Source organism: Falco rusticolus, chromosome 4, assembly GCF_015220075.1.
Source record: "Falco rusticolus isolate bFalRus1 chromosome 4, bFalRus1.pri, whole genome shotgun sequence".
Lineage (NCBI taxonomy): Eukaryota > Metazoa > Chordata > Aves > Falconiformes > Falconidae > Falco > Falco rusticolus.
The window spans coordinates 102,978,033-102,999,378 of record NC_051190.1 but is presented as its reverse complement, the minus strand read 5'-3'; the positions used below and the strand labels follow the sequence as shown (position 1 = coordinate 102,999,378).

At 39.8% G+C, this 21,346-nt stretch overlaps 1 protein-coding gene across 1 annotated transcript in view; it reads left to right on the top strand.

Moving 5' to 3' along the window:
• Positions 1–20,555, top strand: part of CMC1 (C-X9-C motif containing 1) — a 44,224-nt gene extending 23,669 nt beyond the window's left edge. The window contains exons 3-4 of the mRNA XM_037387135.1: positions 18,907–18,997; positions 20,292–20,555. Coding sequence (XP_037243032.1) covers positions 18,907–18,997; positions 20,292–20,406 — 206 coding nt within the window. The 3' untranslated portion in view covers positions 20,407–20,555. The remainder of the gene's footprint in view (positions 1–18,906; positions 18,998–20,291) is intronic.
• Positions 20,556–21,346: the final 791 nt, after the last annotated feature.

Here is a 21,346-nt window from a genome sequence, read left to right as displayed (position 1 = left end):
CACTTGCACACCAGCCTTGGTACAGGTCTTGCTTTGTTTCTTGGTGACAGAAACATCCTGTATACTTTACTGTAACGGGATGCTCATGAAGTTGGTGAAAAGCACTGCAAAGATGTGGCTTGAGGTGTAATCTCACATCTGTGGGTGTAGACTGTCAGACCTTTTAAAAATCACTTTATGAATTCACAGCTTATGTTGGCAAAAAGAACTTCCGAATGCTATTGTTTACTGTATAGGAAATGTTTAGCGTGGAAGCACATAGGAGAGGGTTGAAAGCAGGACTTCTTGATGTGATCTAGGCTGGTCTAACTGTGCTTTAATAGCATTAGCTTCAGTTGTATAAAGAGACTATCCAACCTGAGTGCTCTAGACAATTCCCTCCTCATTGGAGGGCACATTTATGAAGTGTAAGAGGCATGCAGGGCTGGAAAGGACTTTTCTTAGGCCATCATTTTCTCTCGTGGCCATATCTAGTGTGCCTGTGTTTGTCCTATAACCTGATCGATGTTGCAGGTTCTATAGAAAGGCTGTTCCAATGCCTAGGTTTTTTTTACTGTTCAAAGAATGATTTTTTTTTTTCTACGTTTTGGGGCTTTATTAAATGCCTACACTAACTTTTCTTTTTATATTAAGCCATTTATGTTCTCAGATTCCTGGTAATGGTCTGTATAAAATCAGCACTTTTAATGGAAGAAATAGGACAAACTTTTACCTAGAAAAGGCAAGAAGAGGAAAAAGAAAAGGGAAAATAAAAGGCTTGTTCAGTAACCACCCTGGAAAACTGTTTCTTCTGCTGAGTTCCTGAGATGGCTTAGGGAAGGTATTGGACCCCGAGATTCCAGGGTTGTTTTCAGGACCGTGGAGAATTTAAAACAAAAATGCCCAAAATCATAATGTCATGAAGTAAAACAGGGAAAACTAGTGCTTTCTGGTTGAAGAAAATGGTATCTAGTAAAGAAGAGTGACCGTGGTCTGCAACTTCAAATACTGCACTTTATTGCCCATTACTTTATTTTCTGCCTTTGTGGTGGTAATTTTCTACAGCGAATCTTGACAGCCCAGTCAAAATAATTCATAAGGCCAGTGATGAAAAGTACTATTTATTTTTTTGGTGTAAATCCAGGTTTGTCATCCCTCATCTGTCCTGATTCCTCCTCTTGTTTGTTTTGTGTTTTCTGAGTGTTTTTTTAATGCTCCTTCTTAATGTATATAAACTTTCCAACTTACAGTGTGCCTTATGTTTAAGAAACATAACAAACGTACAGTCTAAGCATTGCTGAAGAAATTGAGCTCCTAACTATAGAAAACCCGTGTGTTACGGGTTTCGCATAAGCATTAATTTGTCTGTGATACCATCCTGTGTATGGCTGTAGAATAGTAACCTGGGGAAGATGGTACCTGTCTTGTGTGCCATCCCATTTCCTACCCCAACAGTGCAGCTTGCAGAAAGTTTGGGTGTGCAGGAAATGTCCCTTCTGTTTCCAGATTGCAGATCAGAGGGAGATATTTGATAGCAAAAGTCAACACAGTTGAAGAAGCATGGCATGCTGAGTGAGACGCAGTGCAGCAGGGCAAGCACGTGGACTGTCAGGGATTCAGATGGGCGTATTCCTTCTGCCTGTCAGGAAGTTCAGAATTCTGCCAGGCCATGGTGTTTACATTCTTACATTATTTTAAGGCACTGTTTTGCATTAGTACCTTAATGTAGGCTTCAACATCTGTCTAGTTAAAGAACAGAAACTTACCATTGCTTTCCATATAGTATGGAAAAGAAGAATATAAAAGAATGTATACTGTTTGGGCTTATATAACCAAATATTTAATTACTAATTAATTAGTAAGTAGCTAACTAATCTTTAACAGGGTACTAACAGTGCTCAGAGTTCCTGTGGTGTCTTCACCACAGGAATATCCACTTTTATATCCAGTGTGCTATGTTTAAAATATTTTGTGTTATGTACATCTAATGATGCTTCATTACTACTGAGTAATAGTACTAATTGTTCTTCAGCTTTCTCTTTCTAACAGAGATGTCCTCATCTTATACTTTGGAAAACTATTCATGATTCAGCTACTTGGAAAATAAAAAGCATATACATGTATATATGATGGAATTTTTTAACTTTGTACATTTAAAACAGCTTGAAAAAATTTTAAGTCCTTTGTGGGGAGTGAGAATGGTGTGGAAAGGAATCCTCTTGCTTCAGCAAGGCTGTTGTGTAAGTTCATTTTAATATGCTTCATCTGTTGAGTAACTATGAAATTTCAGCTGTGTTAAAACAGAATATTGCTCAGGGAATCTGTCTTCCTCACTCTGCCATCAGATTTGTGTAAATACTAGTTACTGACTGTGCATAAACTTTTGAGAAACATTCATTGTTGGGCAGAGAATACTTAGTAAAACACCACGCCAAAAAATAATTTTTGCGCTTCTATAGAGGGAAGGTATTTGACAGAGTTGGCAACTCTTGCTTTAGCTGCATTCTCCCAACAGGCTAGTAATTCAGATGAATATTTCTGGTCTCAGGTTTTTCTCTTCTGCTCTTGCCATTTAAATAGTAGTTCAGGAAAATATGGCATGTGATTAATTTTTTTCCCTAAGTAAAATATGCTAATTCAGTTATCTTCTAGATAACTGCTTACATATTCAAATATGCATTTATGTACCTGAATTTAATTAGTGTCTCATTACTGCTATTGTTAATGAAAGGTAAGATTCCGTGTTGGAGTTTTAAATGCAAAAATATGTTACAGTCTCTGTGGAAGACTGCTGGGTTGCTGTGACTGCAGAATGAAGTTCTCTTCTAAACGATGACGAGCTGAACTTAGGAAATCAGTGCAACATTTCACTGGCAATTCTATTAGTGCAGCTGAATTCTGATCTTATGGTCTTACCCAGGGCTCATAGTTCACAGAAGTATTTTCACTCTGAGGCATAAGCAGTGGTCTCGGTGCAGTGCTTGTTGTTCCAGACCTGGCATTAATATCACCGTTGCCCTAGTGTTTGAGTTGCTTGACTTGCCTGAAAGCTAATTCAGCCACTCTAATAAGGAGGAGAAAAAAGTCACCTCTTTAAGTGTCTTAAAAGTACTTATGGTAATACAAACTCTAAATTACCTTTATTTCAGGTCCGCCTAGGTATATTTCACATGAAGGGTAAATTGCAACAGTGAGTACAATTGCTTTATGTGAAGCAGGTGGAATTCCCTAGTTTCTAATGTAATACAGTCGATGTTAAAGCTTGATTACAAAGTTGATATGCTAAAGTTTAGGTTCTACCGTGTGCTATGGGCACCCATATAAAGAGATACGGTAGCAACGAGTGTTTTGTGGTCCTAACCCTAACTGACTGCACAATAACTTTTTACTTTGACAGGTTTTGTATTAACAGTTCTCCAGTGCTCAAGCCTTCTAAGCCTTGGCTGAACTTGTGGCAAAAGTCAGAATGATCACTTAAAGCTTGTTATATTTCAGGCAGGCAGAGGGGATGAATCTGAATAAGAAACAGTGTCTAGCCCTCCTCTTCTCCCTTATGCAGTCTTTCAGAGCTCCAGTGGGGCAGCAGTGACTTCATAGTGTTCTGCAGTATTCGGAGAGGAGATGCTTGTGAGTGGAGCACTAAGCTTGGAGACTTATGTTGGCTCCTTGAACTCCTCCTTTATGATTTCTTGTTAAGTCATGTAGGATGGGAGACATTCATCCCTGTTCTAGTCATGTGAAAGTTATGTCTAGTCTAAACCAGTCGTCCTGTTTAAATCTCTTGAGTGGGACCTGACAGCATTCTGGAAGTAACTTGTGCTTGCTGGCTCGCTCTGTCTCTCTGTTTTGTGTCAAGGCAACAAGAAGGGTCAGCAGAGTACTACTTCCAGAATCAGCTTTAGGTGAGACAAGTTAAATTTTAGGTGTCTAAAATTACGTAAAGTGAATTCCACTGGTAGTCATTTTTAGTCTCTGTTCACACATGTAAATGAGGATAAGACCATACATGAAGGAGAACTATCATGGTCAGTGCATATGTGGCACTGCATTGGTATGCATAAAGCAATTGGTATGCATAAAAATATGAATTTCTGTTAGGGTATTTGATCTCCTGCAAAAGCCATGTAGAAACCGTTGGGCTTCGTGGGCATTTGCTAAAGGATTCCTTTAAGCTGTTTTTTTCGTCCCTATCTCAGGTTGCTTCCACAATGCTTGTGAGTCCCATTGATTTGTTAGTGTGTCCTCTAACATTAAACATCAGTGTGTCTGCAGGTTCTGTGCAGATGTGGACTGGCAGGATAGTAAGTGCCTTTCAGCTCCCGCCAAGATACGGTGGGAAGTAGGGGAAGGGCAGTTGATGCCTGCTACTTCATTATAAACAAGGCCCAGCTAAACACTGGAGTTAGCAGTTTTAAAATTTGGGAAGAACACTTGGAACTGAATGAAGGTTTTTTACTTTTATGGCCCCAGTTACTTCCCTTTTTTTCTTTCATCACTAGCAGCAGACCCAGACTCTAGCTGGAGACTGAAGAATAAATGAAACTGTTTTCCATAACTAATTTGACATTTGATTTCCCGTTCATCTTTTTTTTTGTCCCCAAATATTTATGATATATAAGGCTGAAATCATAGTACATAGGGGAAAAAAAGGCAAATAATCCCAACAGTATAAACTTAAATTCATAAATCTGAGACTTGCAACCAGCCTGCTGGACAGGAAAACAGATGCCATGCAATAAATTAATACTAAGCTGAATAATAAACAAGATGTATTGTTAAAGGTCTTTAATGCAAAGAAAGTAATTCCAGACTTTCATATGCTTGTTTTCTGTCTTTAAATGAAGCCCTTGCATGTGTTTTCTTTATTGTTCTCTTTTGCACACATTTGAGCTTTGTTGGGTTGAGAACTCAGTCTCTGGTTGTGCCCTGGTGATTAACTTACACTAAATAGGCAGCAGTAATGTGATTTGAGAATGAAAAGGATTCATTTCTTTTAAATGAGGGGAAAAAACCCAAGGTTGAAGGAAATAGTTTACATAATCTGTAAACTAGTTAAGGAGCTGAATATTTATGCAGGTTGAAATTGAAGCTTAGTTGCCCTCTAGGGGTTTTACATTAATACAGCATATGCTAGCTTTTGGGCAGGTTTTTTTTTTTTTTCCTTTCAGAATAAAGCTGGGAGAAATCTTTGGAAAAACTTACTGACAAATCTGTGGTGGTGGAGGCATGTGTACATCTGCATTCAGTGAGTACAGCTCATTTAGTTCAGAACCCAGCAAATGGAAGAAAGATTTTTAGCCACGTTCTGTTCTTCTAATTTCAGAGTACCAGTGGAGAAGGTACTCGGTAATCCAGTCATAGTACTGAGAGGTCCCAACCAGTAAAGATCCTGACATAGAAGTCAGGATATACCCCAAGGAGCTTTCAGCTCTAAGTAGACATGGAAGACAGAAGGTTACATGGGGATGAATGGTGCTGCTGAGAAGGCCATGGTCATGGCAGCATTAAGACCCTCTAACGGTTTCTGCTTGTGTCCTAGCCACCGAGTGCTGCTTTGAGTTCTTAGTGTCCTCGGCTGCCACCAGTTCTTGTGTCACATCTTGCCTTACAGCAGCTTGAGCCTGTGTGACTGAACTTGTTAGAAACAAACTTTGTGGACTTGTTTAGAAAGCTGAGTAGTTCTTGTTTGGGTAGCGTATGATATTTCATAGGAAGTATCCTCATGCCACGGGAAGAAGTGTGACTAAAATGGCTTCTAAATTAAAGCTACATATGTATTTGTCCTCCTCCATATTTTTAATGTCTCCTTTGCCAATAGTTTTATAGCAGATGCGTTGGTCTATGGTGCTATACAGATTTTTATGCCATTTGCTTATTAAACTTTGCACTGAAGAATAGTTTTGAGGGACTTCCATAGCTGACAAACAGTGGCTGTTGCTTTTTTTGTGGATTTATCAAAGGCTTATTTGTAAATCCTCTGTCTACAAATACTCCATTTTACTGTCTTCAACATTATAATTTTTGCTATGGAGAAATGACCTCATCTCTTCATTTCTCTGTAGAATCAGGTCTGTTATTACAGTGCCTTATACATGTGTAATGCTATGGCGCCAGGTGTACTGTTAGGTTCCGATAGCCAATAACATCACAGAAACATCTGCTTGGTTGTATCTGCTGTATTCTTAGGCATGACATCACAGCTTCAGCCTGGTGCTTTCTTGTCAAAACCAGTGACTTTTTCAGTAGAGCTTTATGTCATCAGTTCTGCCTTCTCCTGTTCTCTGATGCTTGATGTCCATGCCCGATCTGCCTGGGCAAATAAATGATTCTTGGAAGCTGTGCACTGGACCAAAAGACATGGTAGGTTAGAGGGGATGGTGGGTTGGTTGTTTTTAGGATTTTTTTTCCTCCCTTCTATGATCAGTTTCCTTCCGTGAGTAGAAGCACATGAGCTACCTTTAATGCAAGCTTTTGGTTCAGAACGTAACTGCTCTGTAGGGTTGTAAAAAGTTGCCAGTCTTGCCTGGTTCTCAATAGCCTTGGCCTCATCTGTTCAGTTTAACGTCTCTGAAAAGTTTGAAGAAAATGTGTATTGCCAGTTCAGGGAGGGTGTGTGGCATGGGGCAATTCCTGGTCAAGGGGAGCATCATAACCATCCTATTCCTGCAGGGCAGTGTGCAGTGCTCACAGCTCATGGAGTTTTCCAGAAACTGAACAAAATACTGAGTTTTACTGTTTTGTCGTTCTTTTGTGTAACAGCTTCAAAGATACAGGAAGAGTATGGTGGCTGGATTATTGGCTATATCTGGCGTTCAGTCCTTTTTAGGTACCTGGTTATCACAGTCATTTATTTAAAACCATTTACAGAAGATGGAAGATAAGCATTACACGGTTACTACCAAATGGCCAGATCTTGCTAAGCTTTAGTAGTGTGCTTTCTTGTCACATTGTTAAAATTCATCTATTCAGAATCATGAAATGAATAGGGAAGTCTGAAATACTGACTGCCTACATAGTCAATGACGTACTTTCTTTTGAAAAAGTGATTATACATACTTTGTCACACTCTGGCCACCATTGCAAAGGGTCAAGTTACTCTTCAGTATACTGTTCAGGATATAGATGCAGCACAGTTTTTTTTGCTGGAAAATAGCACTTCTGGTTCTGTCATCCTTAGAAATGCTTGAGTAGTACCTCATTTGGGAGGAATTCTTCCTGTGCCTCTACACTGGTATATGCTAAAGGCTAGTAATTTTTTTAAAAAAAGAGACTAAATATACACTGGAAACTAAGGTAAGTACATGGTAGTCTGTTTTGGAGATGCTGGAGTGATTGATGATCGGGGATTAATTTTGATCTATAAGGGAAAGTCACTTCCTCTTTTAAAAAGAGCACAAGTGTATTAATCTTTAATATTGTATCCTTGTTGGCGTGCCCAGGCGGCCTGAAGTTTTGACCCTATGCTGTATGCCCCATCCCACTCCCACTCTCTTCAGCCTTGAAATCCGTTTCACTTTTGCTTAGAAGATACTTTGTTTAATTCAGAGGAGGGAGAGCTAATAATAATAAAAAAGCAAACACCCACACACACACAAAAAGTTTGGTATTGGGACTTTGAGTTAAAATCATACTTTTAGAAATACGCTAAATTGAACTGAGGGGGGAAAAAATATCCCTGAAAGAGCATGCTGTAAATTAGAGCTGGTGTTACGGCGGCGGAGCTGTGTAATCGCCTCTTCAGGAGTTACATAAATGACCTACTCTACCTCCACCGTGCGGTAGAAGGACATCACTGCTCTTTCTGCCTCTGGGTGAATCTGTCTTCTGTAAATAGGGGTTTGGTTTGTTGGGGTTTTTTGGGTTTTTTGGGTTTTTTTTAACTTGGAGTTCAGCTAAGGAGTCAGTCACTATGGGACAGAGGGAGGGGGATGTTGTTTCTTTTAATCATCTGTTATGCTAACTTCTCAGCTGTCCCTGAGTGGCTCAGCAGCTCCCGGAGGAGGTGGGAGGATAAGCAGCAGCGAGGCTACTCTGCGCAGCTCAAGTTGGATGCGCTTGTTTATAGAAAAGCAGGCGGTGACAGACAGTAGCCATGGGGGAACTTGCATTTGTTCCAGTTCTGCCTCTTCCAGTGCCTGGTATGGTAACGCTTGATGTCAGGGATACTTACTGCAGGGTAAGAGGAGAATTAGATCAAGTCAGTCTTAAAGGAAGCAGTTGTTTAAAAACAGTGCAGTTCAGCTAGGTGGCTGTGCTCGTTGGGTGTGCTTCACCTGAAACCTTACATGGAAGACAATGCTTGTACTTGACAAGAACATTCGTAAAGCGAGTATCTTTAGTGGGCAAATCGTGATTTACCCAAGTAAACTGTTTCACAACAACATACTTACTTTGCATAAAAGGATTCTTTTTTTTTTTCTTCATAATTTCAATGGGAAGAAAAGAAGGTATGCTTTTCTTGACAAATCTGCCTCAGTAGTCCAGCACATTATCATCTTTGAGCACTTAAACCTGCCTTGCCTGAGCAAGTACAGGCACTGTAAAGCCTGATACATGATTTGCTATTTCTTCCATTTTCTGAGGACATAACCCTCTTCTTTGTACTGCTGTGCTCTGGGTGTCTTGCTTAGTCAGAGGGAGGAGGACTTGGCTCCTGGCTCTTAAAGAGCTGGAGCTTACTTAATGCGTGTGGCGGTGCACTATATTTCTGTGGTTTTGAGGCAGAATACATACACGTATAGATATATGTGTATACACATGCATACACAAAATGCTGACAAATCTGGAAATCCAAGATGGGAGATTAGATCAGGTCAGGCTTGTGCCTACTACACTAAAGCTAACAAGTAGATACTTCTCTGCATGTGTCAGAGCTCCGTTTACTGTTGAAATCCAAGTTCTTTTGAAATTCTAGTGACTAAGCGCATATTACTAACAAATTATGTTTACCACAGCATTTCATCAGCATTCAGCGATAGTCAGGAAAATACTGTCTGACATTTTAAGCTGTACATTTTTAAAAATTCATCTTTTCAGGCTCTGTGATAACTTAGGAAAACACTTTCCATAGTCACGTATCATGTGTGCATTCAGAATTCTTATCAAACTGACAATTAACTTTAATCTTTCCACCCCTTAGCCCCCCCAAATAATTTTGGTCAGATTTCACGTGTGCAGGGCTGATACAGAAATGTGGAATGAGGAGAGCTGACCTGTCCTTGTCCAAGCAGCAGAACTAAGAACTGCTGAAAGTACTGTAAGATCGCATGTGTACTTTCTTCAGAACTCCAGTTTTAAACTCTAATTAATCTGGTGTATTTTTGTTAACAGTTTTGTCTATTTTTTGTTAGTTGTACTGATTGGGTTTGCTTGAATTACTGTGTTTGGCTGTGTTCCTCAGTCTTTTTTTTTTTTTTTTAAACTAATTTCTTTCTTTGACTTGCTGCTTTTCAGTTTCATTCACTGTCTCCTAATGCTCATTATGAAATTCGGAAGAAAATGTCCAACAATCTGCTGTGGACAAGTGTGGGTTAATTGGGACAGACAGAAGTACTTCCTTGTTGTTGCTTTGGGTTTCTGGGTATACCTCTGACAAACAGCCACAATGCTCAGTCTAACTGGGAGTAAATTTTAGACTGCAGAGCACGTATAGTGAGTCCAGTGAGAGAGCATCCACCACCGTGAGCCTCTGTATCGTATGGGAATGGGACTGTCTTCATTGTTCATGGCTTTCTTGGATTTATTTGACATCCCTTGATGGTGGTTTATTAGTATCCCCCTTTTTCCCCAGAAATTCCGTCTTTAATGGTTGTTGGGTTTGAAAACAACAGAAACCCTGTTAATGTTTCTATTAAAAAAAAAATAGACCGGCAGCTGAGCAATGACTTCTGTTTTGAATTAAGTGATTTTGGAGAATCCCTGCGTGCCTTATATGTGTATTCAGAACTGGTGTGGTACTGTGGTTTCTAAGAAACCCCAACAAACAGCACAAGCAAAAAACCAATCATTTTTAATAACTTTTGAAACAGAAAGTTTAAATAAGCCATTGGTTTCCATTTGAAAAGCCCTGTCTAAGCCTTAATTTCAGAAAAGATACGCTCTTGCCAGGTGTGAGCAGTAGATCAAACCCAGAAACTTGTAATATCTGTGCATTTAAAAGATGAAAACTGTTGAGACTGTTGCTTCTAAGGGAAGGTAGATAGCATTACCAAACAAGTAACTGGATTGTTCTGTAAAAAAAACACCACCAGCCAACACACCCCCAACAAAACCCCACTCCCAAACAGCTTTGATCAGCAGGCACCTTTCCTCCCTACTGCTTTGGCTTATTCTGCGTTCAGCCAAGGGATACTTTGAAGCCAGTTTATTTTTGCAGCAGGATTTTGAAAACTTGCTAATGAAAAAGGCATCCATGGTATGACATATAACCACAGTTGCAATAGTTGGGACTTCAGCAGGACTTGAGCAAGCTGGGGCAGACAGATGTTGAAGGAATTCCGGCTAGCCTATGCCTTTTTGGTATTGGGGTGGTTTTTTTCCACTTTCTTCCTCCTCTTCTGTTGGAGGCTTGTCATTTTAGACCCACTGTGCAGGTGATCATAAGGGTTTTAAAGGCGTGTGAGAACTTTATGCTTCAAGGTATAAGCCAAGCTTACAGTTGATAGGAGTTAGGAAGAAACTTCACTTGAGAATTCGTTTTTCCATAGCGTCGACTTCATGGCACCTTTCCCTGAAGCAGCTGTTCCTGGCTTCTGAGGCAGAAGGCATACAGGGCAAATGGGCCCTTTGTCTGATTCAGTATGTTATTTTCTCATCTCTAACTGTAAGTGTCCCCTAAAGCAAAGTCTTCAGATTTATTTCTAGGGTATTGGTAACATGTATTCTTTACTGCAAGGCAGTGTGCTTAGAGAAACATTTTCTATTTTTTGGGGGAAGTATTCTTCCTCTGCAGATCGCAGTTGTGCTGTCTGTCTTCCTGAAGATGCCTGCTCTATATTCACCTCTCAATCATGGGACAAGTAACTTTTCAGCATTTAATATAGGAGTGCAAGAGATGCTGTAGTCTACTGGAGGATCCAGTTTGTATTGCGTGCTTTAACGCAAAGCTGGTTATTTGTGCTGAGAGTGCCCTGGAAAGCATTAGTCAGGAGGAGAGATCTTTAACACAGTGAATAGTAGTTCCCTAAAATTCTTGGATTCCTGGAATCGTCCTTCCTCCCCAGTCCTGTGTTGTGTGTTACTATGTATTGACCATCTGCCCCAGGACAGATGCCCCCAGCAGTATGCTGGAGCTACAAAAGCTGAAATGGGGAGAAGCTTTTTTGGGAGGTGGTGATGGGCAGGAAAACAGAAAGTATATGATTATTTTTATGTTACAACAAATGAATATTTGTGGAGACAAAGTATTTGATCTGATAACAGAGGTTCACTTGAAAGAGTCAAGGTTATTTTATGTCAATTTTCTCTTTGCCCTATATAAGATGCATTTAATTATTTCATGCTGTCTCCCTCTATTCAAATTAATCTGTCTTATATATATTGTTGCTCAAATTAGAATAATTCTTTAATCAGCTGTATTATGCATGCCATAGTAGACTAGAATAGGAAAGCTACTCCTGGCATACTGACGATGCATGTATTTTATTTGTTATTGTAATTTAAAAGTAAAATCAGAAATATTGATTTCTACTTGACTGGAGAGATGATTTAGTTTGAATATCAGACTGATCTTAATCAGGTGAGAATTAATTGAGTTGGAGGTATTAGATATTCAGTGATGTTAACTGAACCATGAGCAATCTACAGAGAAGCTTTCTTTTGTACTGTGTTGGAAATATCAAATAGCTTGTACTCTACAATCTAAAACAATCTTTTCATGTTCATCCTACTACTTCCTCTGTCTCATTAAACGTGCCAGTAATCTGTGCTGTGCATACTGAGTAATCTTTAAAGTAACAAGCTGATACATCACAATTTAATACAAAAGTAAAAGCATAGTAACTTCACCATAAAACATTGCTGATAATGTTTTATATCAATTTCATGTTTTTGTACACATTTTACAAACAGAATTTAAAACCTTGTCCTTGTTCACATTTTAAAGGGAACTGTTTCTTCCTCCTTCCACCATTGCCCCCCAAATCCTCGTTGTTACTTGGGCATCTTTTCTCCACCCAGTGCTAGATCTCCAGGAACAACCGAAGCATTGGACAAAATTATTTCCTTTTTTGTGTAAAGGAAAAAAACTTAACCCAGGAATAAAACATAAGCCTGGTCTGGATCATGATACAAGCTTTTTTTTTTATTTTAAGAGTGTGATAGCAGTATCATAAGTGTTGAGAAAATATAAATGGTGAGATAACACCTCTGTAGGACTTTCTCCTAAGTAGTAAAATTGTAAAGTCTTTAAATAAACTAGAGCCAGACCTGAGAGGATCAATTTATCTTGATAATGGGGAATATTTCATTTATTTTGTGTACAAGAACATCTGCAAAATAGATACATAATTATGATGGATAAAACTACAGTTTTATATGAATTGCACAATGCTTTGCAGTATGAGTTGATACAAAAGTGCCAAGTACTGTTATAATCTGAATCTGCAAAAAATGAACTTCCAGAAATAGCCTTCATGCTACACACAGTTCATATGCTGAAAGTAATGATGATGGTCACTTGGCATTGTCATATCAAGGCAGTTTCCATGCAGCTGGGTAGCTGGAGATAACTTCCAAATGCTTTTTGCTCTTCTCTTGCATTGCGCATGGACAGAATTCCATGTTTGCAGAAAGATATAATTATTTAGTATTTTTAAATTTAAAGTAAAAAAAACCACCCAACACTTTACCCCCGCCCCCCCAAATGTAATCTGCTTACTGATTATTCCCTTTTATTAAACCACAAAAAAGTAAAAACTTTCTGTTTATTTTTAATGCTTGGGGCAGGGTGTTACAGGTTGGGTTTGTGGTTTTTTTTTCATAAATTCTTTCCTTTACATATATGTAGCTGAAACTTTTGCAGTCCCACACACCAGTTCTGCCATTTCACGCTGCCAGTTCTGCCATTTCACGCTGAATGCAGCACATTGAAGAGACCAGCCACCCCTGCTTGAGGGTGGAACACTTGCATCTTAAATATGGCACCTTGGTTTTGTGTCCACTGTTTGTAGGTCTGCACTGAGATTAAGAATGTTAAAATTAACCTTGGTGTGGAAGAAAAGCGGTATCTTTATGCAGCAGAGCTGTGGCTCTGTGTTATGCCAGATGTTGGTTTGTCCCTTTGAGTCAAAATCCTGCAAGTTTTATTTTCATCATGTAGGAGCAAATATTACCTGAAACTGTAAATGTGTTCCAAGATGAAAATGGGCAGTGCCCTGGCTTTTTAGTTCTTTTTTTTAATTGAAGTATATGCACCCAGACATCTGTTGGTGGACTCTACCAACTTTGTTATAACTAATTCTCTGGTAATGGATCTGATCTTTTTAAAATTTGAAAATCAATACTTTCATGTGCTAATTATTTCATATGCCTCTCTGCTTGGATAGACAGGGAAATCATTTGTCCAGTCTTTATTCTGAGATAATTGAACCGTTACCCCCGTTGCACTTTGGTTTCTGCCTGCTTCCCATATTATCCTGTAGCAAGTTAGAAAGGGGGGCGGGGACGACACACCTCTTAACAAATAATAAAGACAAATGCTCTTCTTAAATACCAACTATTTTCCAGCAAAGTCTTAGGTGGACCGTAAGGATCTTTGTTTATAAAGTTCTTTACTGAGTTAATCTTCTAGCTAATTATCAAAGAAACCTTAATAAAAGAGTGCTTTGTAACTTGAAGCAGTTCTTAATCAACCATCGGATATACTAACAAGTAGTCAGACATTCAAAAGTAATTCTTGATAACCTCCAACATTATTTGTATAATTCTGTATCTGAACAGAATTATACAGAGACTTGGAATAGGATTTTATAAAAAATAAAAACACGCATGTCCGGATAGCTTTAGAAAAAAATTAGAAGGCTTTTAAAAGCTCTTCTGTTGTTCTGTGACCTTACATGTGCCGGGACCTACAAAAGCAGCTGGTTTTCCCCTTGTTCTTCCATGTTTTGCTTTCTCAAGTCGGTAAGCTGATACAGGGAGACCCAGTGCAATACTGCTCTTAGATCCTGGGCAGTTAGAGATCTGGAGGTGCCTGGGACCAAACAGAGCAGCTTCCCTGAGATACTCCCTGCTGAAGAGTCAGTCCACGGAAGGGCTCGCTCATCGCTGACCCGGCCCACAAAGCCACCGTGACTGTCCCTGAAAACTGTAGGAGCTGAGTGGTCTTTGCATCATGGGCAGATCACCTCTGTGTGCCAGCATGCCATAGTTAGCAGGTGAGAATTGGCAAAACTGAATTGCTCTGTATTCAAATACAGTAATTCAGCTTTTGTTCAGTTAAAAGCAGACCTTCGTCTTGGCAGAGATACCATTCAGCCTTAACACACATGGCTGATTTAGAGAAGGTACTAAATTGCAAGCTTGCTTTAGCAGTTAAAATCTCTCTGGGTGGCTGTAATGGCCAACAAAGTAAGAAGACTAAAAATTCTCAGAACTGTGCCCAAAATTCATTTGGGATTTCCCTTAAAACAGAAGTGTAAAGCTTTGTTCATGAGAGAGAAGACGACAGAATCTAGCCTCAAATCAGTGATGAACTGCTCAGTGAACTATTTCTGAGCTGTAGCCTCGAGAAGAGTTCTCTGCTGGGTGTGCGTCCCTCCAGACACAGCCTGTGGGGCTGACCTATGTCAGATATGATGTCAAGAACCGTAACTGCCGCAGGTGAGAGAGGGGTCCGTGGCCAGTTTCCGTGGTAACTAGTAGGCACCTGCAGCTCGTTGACGCAGTACTGGATCTGTGCATGGAGCATTCAGTGATGGACATATGTAGCTGTCCTGGCAAAGCCTCATCAGTGTTCATTTTATGGAGGGCAAGCTTTTCCTCCTTTCTAACAAGGCGTTTTGGCTCCTCCATCCTTCATTTTATTTAGCTTGTATTTGTAAATACTGGGGAAAATTTTTATTGTTTGTTTGTAACGTTTCTTTCTGTTGTGTTACAGTCTGCAGTGGATTTGCAGACTGCCCCCAATTCACATCTAGTTTCGCTGCCGCCTAAGGTTCTGTTTTGGTAGCTTGCTGCTTGCACTGTATCTTGTAGAGTCACAGAAGGCTATTTGCTAAAGTTGTGAAGATTGGAAGATGCACAAGATTTCTCAAAGGTCAATCCTGCTCTGAAAGAACAATTGTTCTTTGTATCACGTTCAGTACATCAGGAAGGAGGTTGGTTTGAGTGTGGGACCAGGTTCTCTAGCCTCCTGATTACCGCTTATACCTGCTGAAGTGTTAAACTACAATGGGCTTTAATCGGATCCTGTGTATCCGCTCCTTTTGTGGTATCTTGCTGTGCACTCTGAAGCTTTGGTCTACAGCACAGATATCGCTTGAGTGAGGAACGAGTGGTGATTGTTAAGATTATGGAAGTGGAGATTAATTCTTGGTTTGAGATCGTATCTGGAACTATTGTGTACTATTTGTGAGATTATTCTCTAAACAAGTAGTTTTAACACTCTTCTGTGCTGCACAATTTTGAGATGTTTTGTTTCATGACAGAGCTGTGAGCGTGACAGAGCACAATGAAAAATAAAACAAGGCTCTCCAGACTCCTGTAAGGTTTCTGGTAAATGTTTGTAACTAAACCTGTCTCACTCCTTACGTGACCGCCAAAGGGATTTTGAAGTGCTGGAAGTAAGAGGAGAGAGAGAATCAAGTTTTGTGTGCTCACGTGAGGATGCCCAGCGTGCTTTACCCTGCTCCTTTTGCCCCGGCTGCTGTTGAGCACCAGTAACGTTAAAGCTAGAAAGCTGGAAGCAGTTTTAATGAATTAGCAACTGCCTGGCCACATACCGCAAGTGGGCTGTCTGAAGCCAGGGAGTGCTTGCAGCTGCAGGTCAGGTTTTGTTCACTGGGACATCGCGCCTTGAACCAATCAAGACTGGTGAGCTAACAAGTGAGAGGGACCTCCTGTTGCCTTCAGTGGATTTTTTACTTCACAGTTTCCAGAAGGAATGATTACTAGGGAAAAACCCAAACAGCACAGCACTTAAGGAAGCGCCTGTAGAGAGCAGAAATCAGACTGGTCAAAAGGCAAACCATAAGCTTTCAAAGGCTTCTCATATTTTTCCTGGTAAAAACAAAAGGACCGTTTTAGAAATGTGATACAGGTATGCTTTTTGTGAGATGCTGAGGTAGGGACATTCCGTGTAAACAGTCCAGGCAAGAACAGAAGAATCATCAGATTTATTTCAAAACCAAAGAAACATTTTGATAACCTAATAGTCGTGTTGTTCTGAGCTTACACTGCTTCGTAAACTTTAGCTGTCCAGAAGTACCCTCAGATCTGTGCATGTGTACTTGGGTGATTTTAGGTCTGAAAATGAAACACATATGCCAAATGGGATTGTAGCAATTGAGTATGGTTGTTAGTAAATACCTGTGAGCACAGGTTACAGTGTCTTCCTAACTGGGAGTGAACTGGTTAATTGAAACCCATTTTTTGCATACTTGAATCTGGTGCATTTTCAGATGGCATATGGTAACGTTACCAGCGTGTAACATTAGGTGCTTTGTTGAAGTATGTTTTAAGTGTTCATCAGTAATATGTTCAAAGTAGATAAGATGTCAATTCTTTGCAAAGTTTTGCAAAGATACATGTAAGTTTGGCAGTGTAAGGACACTTAAGACTGTTGTCAACACTTTGAGCAAACGCTGTTTTTTTTAATAAATGTCTTTATCAAAAGTCTGATTAATACAGCCATGGACAAGCAGATTATCCTCACCTAAGGGTTGCTTGCAGCTGCTCGATCACTTCCTCCTTTAAGTCTTGCCAGAAGTGTCCAGGGTACTAGAAGGTGGGTTTTGTTCCACTGAGGCCTGTGATTGCTTAATGCCCATTTCAGTGGGCATCTGCTAGGAGCTAAGGAGAGACTTGCTGCTTTTATAGGCATAAATCTGTTTTCTTGTTTATTTAAGTTTTGATGTAATGGAAGCTACATCATTGTACAGGATCAACAGTTCCTTAGTAGGGAGATCTGAAACTTCAGCTAAATGTCATGAAAACATACAACAGGTACAGGACTGTGCTACAGTTGGTGTGTTTAACAGTTGTGCCCATATATTCACATGGTCAGGTACTTGCAGGTGCTTGAGGTGCCTTTTGGATGCCCAGCATGGCTTCAGAAGGTATATCTGTACAGTAAACTTAAAGAATGGAAGTGATAGCAAAATTGCTGTTTCTGTAAATATTACATACCTGGTTGCTGTGTGTACAAAAAGAGGAAGACGCTACTGTGGGTACATGAAGTACAAGTTTTTGGACAAAACAGAATAAGAGTAATGCATTGAGCATATATATACACACATATGTGATACTCAGTGCGCACAAATCAATGTGTGTAAACATACTCGGTGTTCACATACACCGAGTATAGATAATGTGATTTACCCTTTGTATAACATAGCATCGTTTAGTTGTGATGTTACTGGATTAGCTGTAAGTTTTGCTAAAGGTGTGCAAGAATGTAATGATTCCTATATGCCCTAAATTTGCTGGATATTAAATCACTACCAGAAGCTCAGAGGAGGAGAAACGGATGGAACTCTGGAAGGCGACACAGCAGATTCGACTTTGTTCTTGACCTGGCTACTGGTTGATCTTGGGCAATTGGCTCGCTCTCTCTCACCTGTTAAATGCAGATATTACTAACTCAGACCCCTTATAATGAAACAGTTTGAAATCTCCTGATGGGAGTAACAGCCAAGTCTTTAATCTAGAGTTTTTATTTAGTGAAACATCTGTACAGGGTCCTGGAAACAATGAGGCGTAATTTTAGTTACTTCCAGATAAAAAACACACCCTTAACCCTGACTTTGCCATTCTGTTTCAGTGAGTTGGTGACTTTTAAAGTCTCAAGATCCCTAAGACTGACCAGGTACTTTCATTTCATTGAGCAAACAGATTGGGAAGAGAGATCATTGACTCTTTCCCCTTTTATGCTCCCTTGTTAAATGCTGGAGGTCATGATCCCAGAAATGTAGATGATCATCAATATTTTTGAGGGCAATGCTCTTTAATAGCCATTTGGACTTCAGAGAAACTCTGTATTGAAGAACAGCTACAGGCCGCTACCTGGCACAGAGAAGATAGCGGTCCTTGGAGCACTGTAGTGCTGTGGAGCACAACCTGGCACTCCCAGCTGGTAAACTGCTGGCTTTCTCCTTGCACTCCCAAGGAAGAGTTTTGGAAATGCCAGGAAAGAACCATGACCTCGCAGTTTCTTAGCTCCTGTCCCAAGGAAACCTTCACAGGAGGTGACTGCCAGTGGCATTTCCTTGAGACAGTAGTTTCTGTCAACATTACTGCCCTCTTAATTTGTAGAAACAATTGTACTTCAGTAATTTCAAAAGCTTTCATTGCAGAGGAAGTGCTAACAACCGTGGCTTACCTAACTTTTCATGCTTCCTTTTGTTTTGCTGTGATAGCCCCGAGTAGTCTGTTTGAAAAGCAGACACAAGACTCATGGATTTGCTGCAAGAGTAACTTCAGAAATTCGTTGGCATTAGCAACGGCAGTATGTGTGTGAACGTGTTGCATGATGAGGGGAGGAATCCAATTAAAATCTTGTTGCTAAACAAGTGACAAAGACCTTACAAACAGTAGGAGACCCTAGGCCAACTATGGTTGTACTAATAATAAATCTGATCTGGTCTGCGAGGGTTTTTTTATGGAACGGTATACACATAGGAGGATTTTTGTACTAATTGTCATTTTTCTAACTTCAGATTTAGTTTGTGAGTTGTGTTTTTTTTTTTTTTCCTCTTTTTTTTCCCCCAGCATTTACTAAATGCTGTCAAGAAACGGGTTTTCTCATGGTGGTGAAGTGTCGGCAGGAAAACACAGCCCTGAAAGACTGTCTGGTTGGCTAGTAAGTCCCTTCCAGTTTTTGTTGTTTTGTTGCATGGCCTATAAAAATCTAAAGATGAGTAGAAACCTTAACTTCTTGTCAAAAGAGTTATGTAAGGTTAGTGACTTGGATGTATTTTCTGAGAATTGTAACTTCACTTTATTAAAAAATGTGACAAGATTTTATTTCATTAATGAAGTTGTCCTGTGACTATAAACTCTCCTCTTGATTTAAACGGTGATGGATCTAGATGTTCAGCCCAGAAGACATGTTGTCCCGTATTCACTATGCTGAATTACGGATGTGGGGATAGGGGGGAGCAGTGCAAGTACCTTCATACTGTGTTAGTGAGACAGGGTACGTTTATTTTGATTTTGCTTCTTGAACTGTTAAGATTTACTCTTTGTTCTGAAAGCGTCCTGCTGTTGTGAACAGCAGCAGGAAATTGTTAGAGATGTCAACTTGATGCCATGGTGGATCGAAACGTCTCTTTTGGAAGTTCTGATTTATCCCCAGTGCCATCAGGCTGAAGGGTTAGATTCTTGAATTTCCCAGGGTTGAGGATTTTTTGAGGTTGACCTGGGGGAAGAAGGAGGCTGGTTCGGTTTTGGGTAGAATGAGTGTCCTGCCCTGTTAAACCAGAAACTAAGATTAAATGCCTTTGAACTAGTGACAGTTATTCTCAAGTATTTGGGAACTGATGAAAAAACATATGCAGCTAGGCAAGAGGTCAGGCCTAACCACAGCAAGAACTTGCTGGAGTTACTCGGTTTCATTTGTCTGTACCTTTGCCTTTTTAAAAAAAGAGAAAACACCACCACTCAACCGAAATACTATGAAAAAAACCAAAATTATGAGAAAAATTGATTTAATTTTTTAATTAGACCTACTGTTTGAGACATAGACTTGAACCTGTACCCAGTAATTGCTTGGGTGCATAAAACCTGCATAAATAAGCATAATCCAGCAGATTCCCACACTGAGGAAGCTAACTGCAAGTAATAACAGATGATCTAGCTGAAGTACCAAACGTCTTTTCCTTTTTCTGCCATTCTTCTTCATGGCTTCACTGTAGAGGCTTGAAAAGGACTCTGCCTCAAGAGAGAGCAGTATACGAGAGAATGCAGAGCAACTCGGTATTTATAGTTTATAGAGATAACTTTAGTGCTTATGTACTTTATTAAAAAAATCTTTATTATTGAAGACGAGCAAATTTTCTTTGGGTGTGAAAGGAAAGATCAGTTACGAGTGTTATTCATGCAATATCTGTTCCATATGCCAAGATGAAAAACAGTGTTATGTATTTGTCTTGTAGCTATTCTGATCCATTATTCTATGAAGAATGCAAAGCAGAGTATTTGAAGCAAAGAGAAGAATACAGAGCAACTGGAATTAAGAAAAAAAGACAGAAGATGACTTCAAATGTGTAGTTAAAATGAACGTCTCAAATTTTTTATTCACCTCTGATTTGACTTGATTTAAGCAGACTTAAATAGTATGTTCCCTTCTGTGTGGAATTTAACCGAAATACACAAAATGAGATGAATGGAGAATAAAAATCCCTGAACTTAAAAGTGAATTTTTAAATTTTCTGTAAAGCTACAAAGCATGCAGTCACAGTTTGTGAGAGGACTTGCAAAGGTCTGTTGCTCTGTCTGAACTTGAGATTTTGTTACCGATTTACAAATGGCCTTTTGGAATTCAAAGCTTGTGTCTTGTTACATGTAGCAGGCTACGTAAAAACTTAAATTGCTCACCTTTAAGTTGCATTAGCTGATCACATACTGGGTATACATTAAAACTGGTCTGTTTGTCATCTGAAGCTGCGGATGTGTGGCAATGCTCTTACTAGGGGAAAATGGTGGCAAATGGAGAAGCGCAGAGCTTCTTGGACCAATTTTTCGTGAAAATACTGACTCATATGGGAGCCTGATAGTACTTTTGCCTACACTGTGACTCATTTTTAAGTCTGCGTTGTCAGAAGTGATGGGTGCCCTGTGCCCGTGTGTGGCCCAGACTGACCTGTTGGACTGTAGAGAAAAAGTCAACTGATCTAGACCTTCCCTGAGAACAGGAGAAGGTGGCACAATGAAGGCAAAATCACTGGCAGCAGGATCCGTCCCCTGCTTTCCTCTTTCAGAATGAGGCGGATTGTGTAAGCTTCCACACCTCGGTAACGGTGACCACACTTGCAAAATTATTACAGGTACAGGTGAGTAAAAAACCTAAACCAGCTAAGTAAGATGCAGGTCACTTCCTGCAGAAACTTGTAAGCAAGTCCCTATTTAAAAAGGGGCAGGCAGAGGATCTTTTGTGTACTGATACTTGAAGCTGCTGAATTGTAGAACTCTCACATGCGTAAACGGCTTC